This window comes from Larus michahellis, chromosome 3 (assembly GCF_964199755.1).
Source record: "Larus michahellis chromosome 3, bLarMic1.1, whole genome shotgun sequence".
NCBI classification, from domain to species: domain Eukaryota; kingdom Metazoa; phylum Chordata; class Aves; order Charadriiformes; family Laridae; genus Larus; species Larus michahellis.
In genome coordinates, this window is record NC_133898.1 from 65,190,195 (window position 1) to 65,202,646 (window position 12,452).

Genomic DNA, 12,452 nt, shown 5'->3' on the forward strand with positions numbered 1-12,452 from the left:
GCAACACTTGTTGCGACAGATTTTATTTGCTAAGAAATGTAAAATTCAGGTTAGGTAACAGGGATGTCTACCTGCACAACAGCTTTTCAGACACCTCTGTTTACAAAAGGTAATTTTACATCTTTCATAATAGTACCCAAACAATAAATAACCAACCCAGAAAAGAACTAAGGAGAGTGGGTGAAAACTCTTTGACTTACAACACTGTGCTATATCAAGGCATTATATTTAACCATCAGTATAAGGGAGAGAAGACATAAATGGATATATTGCTTTGTAAACTGAAATAATTTAATAGAAGAATCTAATCAGATCAGATCTGTAGGATTCTGCTGATTTGTTGAATACATATATATAAAACTTGTCCATTCATAGCTTGTAAGAAAAATAATTTTTATATAATTTTAATACATTTCTACTGTAATGAAACTTTGCAACAGTTGCCATGTCACTCATGACAGAACAGACATCACTAATACACTGTTTTATGCGTAGCTCCATTTCAGAAAGAATGAGAAATTACTGGTTCTTGTTACTGCAATATATGAATAACCCTCTGTGCATAACTGGTAAAGCTATGAGTTAGCAGTTCCCTTCTCAATACAAGTGAAAACTTAAGGATGTTTCCAGAGTAAGTTCCTCAGTTTCATCAAGACAGCTTCAGTCCTTGAACATTCTGTTTCAGATTGAGCAACTCTTTTTCTTGCCTTGTTTTCTCCAATTTGAAGGCTAGCTTATTTGCTTTCTTCTCCATTCTGCGTTCCTGTGCATACAAATAATTTACAAAATAGGCATAACATGCAAAAAGAAACCATTCTAATGAAGACAGCAGAAATCTGGACAATATTATTATTTATGGCACTAATTATTAGTAGCCACATTAATATGTGTGCCCCCAGGATTATCATCTTTAATTAGCTGAAGATTCTAATGTGCTAGCAATTTCTGTTCCTAAATAAAACAGCTAGCATATCATTGTGACCAATTAGATTTTCCACATTTCTTTCAGAGACTTTTCACTTTATGTGATCTGAAACATCACAACTATTTTCTTTGCTTCCCTAGATAATAAGGATATATGAGGGCTCTTTCTGAAGTTATAAATGTAAATAGTGGCCGCAAGAACAGATCAAAATTTCCATATAGGAAATCAGGATAACAAAATTATGAGGTTAACTTTCTTTGCAGTAGATTTTTTTTGAAGAAGTAATAATTAGTCCTTTGAGACCAGCAAGTTTTTCCCCTTAACTTCCAGACATAACAACAAATGAGCTTTAAAAAAAGTTTGTAAGGCAGAATTCAGATAATATAACATGTTTTTGCAGGGTCTTATTTAAAATAATGCATACCTTTCGCTCCTCTTTTATTGCCTGTTTTCTAGCTTTCCGATCTTCTTTGCTCTCGTCTTTGGAACGGGGCTGTGTTGATGCTCTTGGCAGGTCATTACCATTAATCATTTGCATGCGTTCAATCTGCTTAGCAGTAAGACCTTTCTGAGGCAAGATATGTAGGGGAATTCCAGTCTTCTGTGAAATTTTTATTGGTTTTGGCTAAAATAGAGAGCACATACGTATCAGTGGTCCCTAGCTTTCTCTCCAAGAAGTGCACGTTGCACTGCCTTATCAGTATAAAAACATTAGATTCAGATTTAACAGTAATAAACAGCTAAGTTTCCTCACACTATTCTTCCCTCAGAAAAATGCACATTAATCCCGAAGTAAGAAATTAGACACACCTGTGAGCAAAATCTGGCCTTCCAGAACAAGAAAAGTTTCTCCCTTTTATTTAAATATTACTGAAAAAAACTGAACTTAAGTACACACTTCATATTCCTTTATAAGCTTTCAAGAAAAAGGTTTCTTTTCAAAATCTCACATATCTGGAATATCGCGCAGTGCCCAAAGAACTAAAATAAATTGCTTCAAACCGTAGAAGGGAAACAGAAGCCTATTTTGAAGAAAAAAAACCCCTAATACATGTTTGTGAGACACAGATTACACAAAGGTATGTCACAGATAACAAGAAAGTACATTCCTTGCTCTCTACATTTCTGCCTAGGTATTGCAGAAATTTTGAACTTACTCAATTTTCCTTCTAATAGAAAAAAATATATCCAAACCCTTCTTCATTGAAGAAGTAATACCACAAGCTAACACCTCCCCCAACCCTCTTTTCTGCTCCCTCCTTCTTTTAAAAACAGATACCCATTGAGAAAACAATCACTTTTGTCTCAAGTTTTCCCAGGCCAGGTTGTTAGTCAGAGTAAATTTAATGATTTTACCTTTGATGGCTCCTTAATAAGTGTTGGGTGATTATATAAGTTTGAATATGTACCTAGGTCACAAAGAAAAAAATAAAAAAAAAAATGAAGAAAGGCTTGCAAATAGAAATTAGGTCAATTTATTATGAATTGTACTACTACACAAGCTTTGAAGACGTAAAATTGCATGAATTAAGTTACCCACACAAAAGCAGTAGATTTATCTAGCAAGAACTCCTGCTGCTGTGCTTCAGAAGCATAAAACATTTTAACTAAAGCACTATTAGCAAAGTTCTCAGATCACTTACCATTTACTTCAAAATCCTAGGAACAAAGAAGCAAACTCCAAAATACTTACTCAAAATGGATTCACAATCCCACTTTTCTTTTGTTTCCTCAATAACTACAGCTACTATTTCTTCCTTTTCTTCCTCACTTTCTTCATTCACAGGAGAGTCTAAATCTTCGTAGGGTTCAAGAGCATCCAATTTTACACAACTTTGAAGAAGTCCAGAGAGAAAAAAAAAAAGGTTTAACTCTTCTTGAAAATGCGTAATATGTAAACCCAGTCTCCCCTGAGTAAAACCCCAAACCAAAGAAAGCTGTTCCCAATGAAACTTGCAGCAAAAATAAGATTCCTTAAGTAAGCATCCTCAAAATAAACTAAAACATTAGGACAACAGACATAGTCAAAAAAAAGAAGTATTTCTGCATTTCAAAAGTATGTGGCACACAAAATTTGTGACTGGAGGGCATGAAGAGGATATACTTTTCAGTGTGTAAGCAAAGCACCTCTAGAGGTGATTATGTACTCTGCTACTGACCAGCCATCCTTCACTACAAGGGACACATTACCATGTCTTTCAATCAGTAAACACAAGATTAATGTGAGAACATTTAGCCATTTAACTTTGGGATAATACCACCTGCTTTAGGACAAAGTGAATATTCTGTGGAAACGCAGTCTTACATTGACATGGGGTTGCTTTATAAGCACTGATTTTTGCAGTGCTTCAAAGAGTGGTACACACGCAACAGTCACCTGCGAGTTTATTATTATGTAACTAGGTATTGTAATGGAATCAGCTGCATACCAATAAGACAGAATATACTACAGAGTCTGCTAAAACAAAGTACAAGGAGAAAGGTTACACTAAGAAGGGAAAGGAAGAATGCCTCTAGATATTATTTACGCTAAATTCAATACAATTATACAAAAGGAGCATGATCTCACCTAAACCAACAAAATGCCTCCACTTAATTTTATCATCTCATAAGTTCAGACTGACATTGAGTGACACCAGAAAATGGATAATACTCATACGTGGCTGCTTTGATTGTGGGATGCAATTTTTGAGTACATGAACGGGAAACAACATACTCAAACTTTCAATATAAACACAGGATTCAATATAAACTACTTATGTGAATCAGCATTTCTGGGAATACATACTTCTTTGCTTTCTCCTTGTAGTAATCATTCAGGACTTCCTGCAACCGAGCATTGTCCGTGTTAATATAGCCTTCTAACTCCACATTATCCAAGGCTCCAATCTCATCTTCATCAAATTGTTCAAAAAACTAAAATAAATAAGTGGATATCTGTAGTTAGATTGTATTTGTCATGCAACTTCTTGATAGCTTAAAGAAGATCTACACGTTTCCTTCTACTTACCCCTTCTTCCTCGCCCCTCTCATTTGCTGAACAATCACCAAACACATCTGCAGTAGGATTTCCTCCTTACCGTCAGTATTCTTTCAGCATGGGAGTCACAAAATTATCTTTTAATAATATTTAAATCAGCTTCTAGAAAATGTTTCTTATTCTGATGCGTTATTTCAATCTGTACATTAAAAAGCCTGTCACTGCTCAGGACAAAAGTTACACCATATTTCCACTGCTCTGTCATCATTTTATGAATGTATACTTGGCACAGTGGGGAGAAAGGGTGATATAAGTGAGTCTTTACCACGCACTTGCGCATGATATCCTGTGTTGAACTGGGCCTCTCACATGGAATTGTAACAAAAACTATGAATGCTCATTATAGTGACTGGAATAATTTTAACTGTATCAGTCTTAGGCCTTTTAACAGCAATTAACACTCTAGCTATTTAACACAGGCTTCTTAGCGCACACAATAGTAAATGCGCAATATGTGCAAAGAACAGCTGTTTGATGCCCTGACTACTGAAGGCAGTAAGAATTTGCACAGGCATACACAGGAGATGAATCAAAAGACAAAGAAGCATTTAACACCCTGATGTTTAACAGTTACATTCTTGATCTGCCTCACCTTCTCAAATCTGTCATCCAACAGGGTTAACTGTTCATTCCTTCTCATTACTGAAGATGTCATAGAATATTCTGTGAAACGACTCCTGGTTTCTTCTTGCATAAAAAGAAATTCTTTTGGCTGTCTATTAACCCCATCATCTGATAATGGACCTTCTGAATCATAGTCTTTATCAAAACTGCAACTATCGTTTTCATCACTGTCTTCCTCCACATCTTCCCACTCATCTTCATCCTTGGCATCTGATGGCCTGAACACAAGTATAAAAGTTTTAGAATAATACATGGACCTTTCCACAGCTCTGTTCAGCGTTGGGTTATCTGAAACAATTTGGCAAGAACAAATTTAAATCTTGAGAGGCAAAGATGAAAAGTGATTATTTTCAAGCCAGTAAAAGAAAAACAAGTTTAGCTGTAACAGTGTTGCCAAGGTCAACATAATACTACTTTTGTCTGAAAGCTGAAAACGTATCTGATAACTGCTGGATCACACCTCTGTGCGCTGAGAGTGAGGTTATGTTTACATTCAGCTGTACACGTCGAAGTGGAAAAATACTAGCTGCATTCTTGACTATTAAAACTAGCAAAATTTCTCATTGGTCATAAAATATGCAGTGGGGTATCACATAAAGCATTTGTAAAGGCTCTGGAAACACCCATTAGCCTTCATCAATATCATTACTGAGGTATTGTAAATATGGCAGATGGTAATGTTTTAAATAGTTCAAGAATCACATTATTCCATACACTGCATATGTAAACAAATACATATAATCCATGAATTCAAAGTAACAAATTGAACCCATCTCTTGGATAACACATGAAAATTTGTTTTGTAAGCTACCACCCACATAAGTCAAGGTAATACTTTTTTCCTTTAACACACCTAAGCATTCAATTTGAAATCTGAAACAATTCTTGCCTTCCTACAACAATACATGGAATAACAAATAGCATCATTCGTATTTACACATGACAAATAGTTCTACAAAGCCCTGCGTACCCTTTCTGTGGTTCATTTGCTTGTAGAACAAAATCATCTTCCAGAATATTTTCTGGATTGTCAAAGTCAAAATCATCATCAAGAGCCGCAACAATATCAGGGTCAAAATCCAGCCGTGGCCCTAGAAAGTTAAAAAAAAAAACAAAACAAAAACAAACCACAAACCAACATAAATACATTAGTTTCTCTGACATTATGAAGCTGCTTTTATGGATAAAACCCAATCCAACTAGACTGTTAATTCGCACTAAGGAAAGATTAAACCTAAGAATCACAAAATTCCTCAATAATATCTGTAGATTTGATACAAGCCAGGGCAAGTCACCAGCCTCTTGTCAATTCTCCTCATCCAAAAAATAACATATTTGGAAGCTTAAGATGTCTAGGGAATGTATTTTAATATATTTTACTTAAAATATTGTAGAAGGACAGATATCCAAGCTAGAGTACTGTATATCAACCAATCCTAGCTCCCATCACCTAAAATTCCCTACATTACAAAAGGTCAGAAAGCCTTTCTCTGCTACAAGTACCAGCAGCGTTCTTTACCATCCTTCTGTCAGGACAGAGAGAACTACAACAATTAATTCCTGTAATAAAATATTAAGATAGCTGCAAAGTGAATGTTCAGTGCAAACATGGATATATGACAAAAGCGTACTTACAGTCTGTAACACTGAAATAATACTAATGAAGGATAGAGGACAGTAAACACAACTCTGCATTTGAAAAGAAGGGAAATTCTGAAAGTGAAAATCCAGTTCCAGACTTGGATTCAAACAGATGGGAGTAATAAATCTACAGTTTTCCCCTGTTATTAGTTTATATTTGCTACACTGTAAGAGCTCATGGATTCCCCCTGCCCCAGCAAAGCTAAAAAGCTATTATTAGTGAGTCGCATAAATAGGTCTCAAATTGAAGCACAGGTCTCCTATAGATCATTCTGTCTGCTATTGATCCTGTTCTAAACCAAAACTAATATGACACTGTAATCAAAGACATAATTATCATGTAGTACCTAGATGGCAACTCACGTTACGGAAAGGTAGAAGATTTAATGATACCTGAAATGGGAGCAGCTTTATTTAATAAGCCCACATCCTCTTCAAACTCTGTGGCAAATACTGAGGAAGGCAACTTAATAGACGGAGCCTTAGAGAAAGAAACAAAAACCCGATATCACAATATACTTGTTCTCAGTTTCTCATTTGAGCTCACATTAACAAAAATGTGCCGATAATCACGTGAACAGAAGAAACTCTGAGAGTGCCACTTATTTTTTAAGACAAGTACTACTTTATTGGTGGCAAATTTTCAGTCTTGCAATGAAAGCTAGGTAAAGCGCTGGCAACATTAATTCTCATGTCAATATTCTCCAGGTATAGAGACAGTATTTGTGCATCTCTGAAGCTTTTTAGAGAATGCTTGCACAGCAGACACAATGAAATTTGTAATATTTTTTTTATTGTTTTAGAGAACACACATTTGAAACTACTCCTTTATTGAAAGGCTTATTAAAATCTTACTAAATTGCACATCTAAAATAACTTTAACTCTTATGTAGTATCACTACATAAGGTATTTCTGACTAAGAACATTGGTTTTGACTAAAATTACCATATTTGGTTAAACCAAACTCCCTCAATTAAAAGTGACTGACTGCCAATTGCATATTTCAATTGCTTGACATTACTTATTGATTTTCCATTCCAATGTGATCTAGCATCATGAAATTCCACAAGTTATGCCAGCAATTGAAAAGTTTGGTTTTATTCCCTCTGGGTTCTGTTACATTCCACTTTAAAAGCATGGTGTCCTGGTAATACAACCTGGCATATTCATAACCCCAGAGCATTTAAAAGTTCTAAAAATCTTAAAAACAAATGCCAACTCCAGAAAACATGACTTGTTCAAACAAATACCTTTTTAAGCCATTTCTTCAAGAAAAGCTTGTCATGGGTACACAAAGTGTTTTAACGCTGTGCTAGCAAAATCCTGTTCATCAGTAAACTTTGTCTTATCAACTTTTGGTTTTACTTGTAGGAAAGTCTGATTGTGGGTCAAAAGGATCATATCTATCTATCTATCTCACAGTCACGATAGCACTTGTTGAATATGGTTAACGTGTCTACAGGATGCTAAACTCAAAAGACCAGCATAAGATTATTATGAGCAAAAATACTACTTACTGGAACTTGCTGAATTTCATCTTCGATGTGCTCCTCACTTGTGACAATAATTCTACTTTGCTGTCCATGCACAGAAGGGACAAGCTCAGAGGGACCAGAGGCTTCTTTCAGATGTTGCAAATAGTCATAATCATCATCAAAGAAGACTCCATACTTCCGCTGCTCTTCCCTCCTTTGCTCGTCCTGCACCTTGGAATTGTAAAAAGAAAGACATTTAGTTACTTAAGTCCATTTAAAACTTATTGGTAAAAAGAGAAGTAACACATCTATTGAGAATGCCTGAATTCTAAAGTTCTTGTAGTCCTCTCTCCACTCATTACCCTAACACACAGCCAATAAGAATATTGTAACCAGCTGGTTCAGTGTTCGGGTGCTGTCTGAGCAGGACCTTAAACAACTTTTTCGATAAGCAGCATAATTAACAAAGCCTGTTTTTTCAGGGTAGATCGGGCAATCTTTGTTGTTGTTGTTTTAATATGTTTATAACCCTTATGCCAGTTAGTCATCCTTCAACCCATCAGGTAGTAACTCACGACTATCAAATTCCCTACAATACCCCCTTCTTTTTACTACGCTGGACTAAAACCTACCTTTTCTTAGGCTATGTTTTTGAATTGTACGATTGCGAACCCACTTTTCTCTCCTGCCATATTTCTTATCTGAATGAACCTCAATATTAAAAGCAAGTATTTACTTTCTGTGCAGGCAGCAGAACTCTCTGGGGTGCAGTATCATCAGCAGCGAGTGGATCCCTCTGACTTCTGTGCACTAAGTGAAACGTTACCGCTTTCTTCTTGTCTATGAAGTGTTTCTTTTTCTTGTGAGGCTGCAAAAGGACATTTGGTTAATCATTAATAAAAAATGAAGTATTAAATGCACCTAGAAAGAATATTTTGCCCATGGACCGTGCTACTGTATTCCTTTTAAGGCAATGCCCTATAAACATATACCTAAGAGACAAAGCGAAAAGAAACTAGTGGCAGCTTAACTTTTCTCACCCTATGCACAACAGCCATTTCATATGTTCTAATACCATATGCAGCTGTATTCAGCTGCAAAATGGCAATATATTGGTACAATAAATATTTGATTATAGCATGTACGCCTTAACATATAAACCTAGAAAGGAAGTTTTAAGTAACTACTTTCTAAACACTGGGTCAAATCTGAGACAGACTTCATCCAAGAACCACAGGAAACTGAAATAAGGAAATTCATCTAGACACACCTAGCTTCTTGAAAAATTGTTTATAGACGGCTGTTCCCACACCAGTAATTCCGTATCAACCATGAAAACTATGGACTGCACCATTACACAGACACAACTCTAACATCAAAAGTACATCTATATTCTGGATCAATAAAAATCTGAAGCACTCTTAACTGGGTGAAAACCTTTCCTACACGCTAGCACATCTGACTTGGAGAAATACTTTTATCAAAAATTCCAGCTTTACTTACCTACCAAAACACGTCAACAGCAGACACATGCAACTTATCATAGAATGGTTTGGGTTGGAAGGGACCTTAAAGATCATCCAGTTCCAACCCCCCTGCCATGGGCAGGGATACCTCCCACTAGACCAGGCTGCTCAAAGCCCCATCCAGCCTGGCCTTGAACACTTCCAGGGATGGGGCATCCACAGCTTCTCTGGGCAACCTGTTCCAGTGCCTCACCACCCTCACAGTAAAGAATTTCTTCCTGATGTCTAATCTAAATCTGCCCTCTTCCAGTTTGAAGCCATCACCCCTCGTCCTGTCACTACATGCCCTTGTAAAAAGTCCCTCTCCAGCTTTCTTGGAAACTACTCTACGGAGCTAATCTATTTTCTTTACCTCCTAACCTTAAGTATACAACATGATACATCTAAAAATTCAAAGCATATCAACTGCCACCGTATGTTGTGAGTTAAAAACCCCAAAATGCACTTTAAAATTGTAGGCTTGGAGCAATCATAAGAGGAAATACAATAAGCTTTTGGAAGCAAGCAACGTGCTGCCCCTACGGACCGACGGTACCGCAGGGAGGTACTGGGCCCGCAGGAAGCCGGGCGGAAAGGAAGGCTATCCCCACCCCTCACGGTCCCCGTGGGGAGGCCGGCCGCCCCTCAGCAACGCTTCTCCCAGGCCGCCGACCCCTCCCGCCCCCGCCGTGGGTCCGGGGCTGCCGCTTCTCCCCTCCCAACGGCGCTACGCAAACGGCCCGACTTCGACCCAGGCGCTGGGTCGCTAGTGGCCGCCCAGTCCCCTGCCCTCCTGCCTTCCTCCTCCTCACCATGGTGCGGGAGCAGGCCGGGCAGCGCGCGCTGCCCGCCGGCGAGGGGAGCCGTTACCGGCACCGCTGACAGAGGCCCTGATCGCTCCCACGCGGGCCAGCCCTCAGCACCCCTGAGCCGCCACCGCCGCCATCTTAGGATCAACCAGTGACCAGCATCGGGGGAGGAGATAGGCTGCCAGTCCGCATAGGTTATGGGTTTTTTTAACGCCAGTAACACAAGCAATGAGATTTTTCTCAGATTGAAATAGTCTTTTAATAAAAGAGAGGCTCCGTGATCCCAAGCAGGGTACTTTCTCCCACCTTCCGGAGGCATATTTTCCCCACTTCTCCCCCCCAGAAACTAGTGGAGAATGGTTCCGCCCAAAGCGGCAGAACGCTGGGCAGCAGGGGCCAAAGGGCAATGCGCCTGCGCAGGGGCCGGGCGGTCGCTACGATAAATTACCATAAACTTTTATAAAGAGGTGGTGTGAGATGGGAGGCGTTGTGACGCTCACTCGCTGGCAGGCTCTGCAGAAAGGGCTTCCTCAACCAGCCGTGCCGTAGCCAGCTTCAACAGGGCCCAGTGCCGGGTCCGGCACCTGGGTCACAACACCCCCCTGCAGCGCTACAGGGCTGGGGAAGAGTGGCTGGAGAGCTGCCTGGGGGAAAAGGACCTGGGGGTGTTGGTCGACAGCCGGCTGAATATGAGCCAGCAGCGTGCCCAGGTGGCCAAGAAGGCCAACAGCATCCTGGCCTGTATCAGGAACAGTGTGGCCAGCAGGACTAGGGAAGTGATGGTCCCCCTGTACTCAGCACCAGTGAGGCCCCACCTCAAATATTGTGTTCAGTTTTGGGCCCCTCACTACAAGACAGACATTGAGGCGCTGGAGTGGGCCCAGAGAAGGGCAACGAAGCTGGTGAGGGGTCTGGAGAACAAGTCTTATGAGGAGCAGCTGAGGGACCTGGGGTTGTTCAGCCTGGAGAAAAGGAGGCTGAGGGGAGACCTTATCACTCTCTACAACTACCTGAAAGGAGGGTGTAGGGAGGTGGGGGTTGGTCTCCCAAGTAACAGGACAAAAGGAAGTGGCCTCCAGTTGCACCAGGGGAGGTTTAGACTGGATATTAGGAAAAATTTCTTCACCAAAACAGTTGTCAAGCATTGTGACAGGCTGCCCAGGGAAGCGTTTGAGTCGCCATCCCTGGAGGTATTTAAAAGACATGTAGATGTGGTGCTGAGCGATGTGATTTAGTGGTAGCCTGGCAGTGCTAGGTTAATGGTTGGACTCGATCTTAAAAGTCTTTTCCAACCAAAATGGTTCTATGATTCTAGTGTCACCTCTGACACACACCTTTGCGATCTGGCTCCACACAAGCTCATATCCAGGCTGAATTTGAAAGCTGAGATGTAAATAATGTGTTCGTATTAACAGTGTTTCACCATATCTGAGTTCTTATTTCTTGTGATGTGACATTCTAGCTGTATAAATTATACCAATGCCATGTAGCATGCCTGTGCACAAACACACTCCTTAAAAAAAGTATGCTTGGTATTTTAGGAATATGATGTAAACCATTCTGTTACATTTCGAAAAGAAAGTGTAAAACACAGAAGGGAGCAGTTTCTTCCATGTGCATATAGACAATTAAAGCAGTAACAACTATGGAAAGGTTGTTACTGAAAATTAAGAAATAATTAACCACGTTATGTGTGTATATGTATGCAGCTAAATGTATATGTGTATTTGAGTGGATTTCATTGTTTTTCAGTAGGTGTCACTAAAGCTTCAAAAAAACCCCAGATTTTCAGTGTTCTGGCGATTTTTTTCTAAAGTCTTGCATGTTTACCATCAAGTTTCATCATATCACTCTCATGGAAGCACATAAACTAATCTGGTCTGCTCCATCAGTTGAAATGACTCCTGTGCTCAAATTATTCCTGTACATATCTGCGCAAAGGCTAGACCTTCCTTTCCCCTTCCTTCCTAAAGGTACATGGCAGGTACCTTCCATCTGACGGTTGTAGTACACACCTCGTGGTACAGGAAGGTTAGCAACCCTTTGACTGCATGCTGTGAATGGGTTTTTCAGGACTGCACCTAACAGGAGCAACTCCCTTCCTATAGTGTGTCTATACTGCAAACCCAGTGTCAGGTGGAATAGCAGAGCTAGCTTTTCACAAGGTGACTAAGAGCAGAATCACCCAACTGTTAAAAATACAGTGCTTAGCATTTATCTGTGGGGTAACAAAGTAGATTAGATGCTCCTTATTGCTTCCAGGTCCCTAAAGTAGCTCTGGCATCAGAGAAGTGCAAAGTAGTTGTACACAGACTTGGTAACAGGATTGCCCTTGACAATCCCCTGTGTCTGGAGACCCCCTATCTAATAGTGGTGGTGCTGTCATTCTGTAGACCCCAAATCTGGTCTAGGAGCATCAACGTCAGTCTGGA

The 12,452-nt window shown here is 39.6% G+C and overlaps 1 protein-coding gene across 1 annotated transcript; it reads right to left on the reverse strand.

Moving 5' to 3' along the window:
• Positions 1 to 269: 269 nt before the first annotated feature.
• LTV1 (LTV1 ribosome biogenesis factor) lies at positions 270 to 10,178 on the reverse strand. Its single transcript, XM_074580528.1, has 11 exons — positions 10,024 to 10,178; positions 8,443 to 8,574; positions 7,749 to 7,937; positions 6,624 to 6,711; positions 5,560 to 5,680; positions 4,558 to 4,807; positions 3,714 to 3,841; positions 2,619 to 2,758; positions 2,282 to 2,334; positions 1,350 to 1,550; positions 270 to 763 (listed from the first exon to the last, which is right to left on the reverse strand). Exons 1-11 carry the CDS (start codon positions 10,024 to 10,026, stop codon positions 650 to 652), a joined length of 1,419 nt encoding a protein of 472 aa, XP_074436629.1. The 5' UTR covers positions 10,027 to 10,178; the 3' UTR covers positions 270 to 649.
• Between the last annotated feature and the right edge of the window lie 2,274 nt (positions 10,179 to 12,452).

Excerpts from the sequence above, each read along its gene's own strand:
- LTV1 (XM_074580528.1), bottom strand. Across the intron at positions 4,808-5,559 it reads GCAAATGAACCACAGAAAGG|GCCATCAGATGCCAAGGATG; the intron begins GTACGCAGGGCT and ends ACTTGTGTTCAG. Across the intron at positions 1,551-2,281 it reads TTATTAAGGAGCCATCAAAG|CCAAAACCAATAAAAATTTC; the intron begins GTAAAATCATTA and ends TCTCTATTTTAG.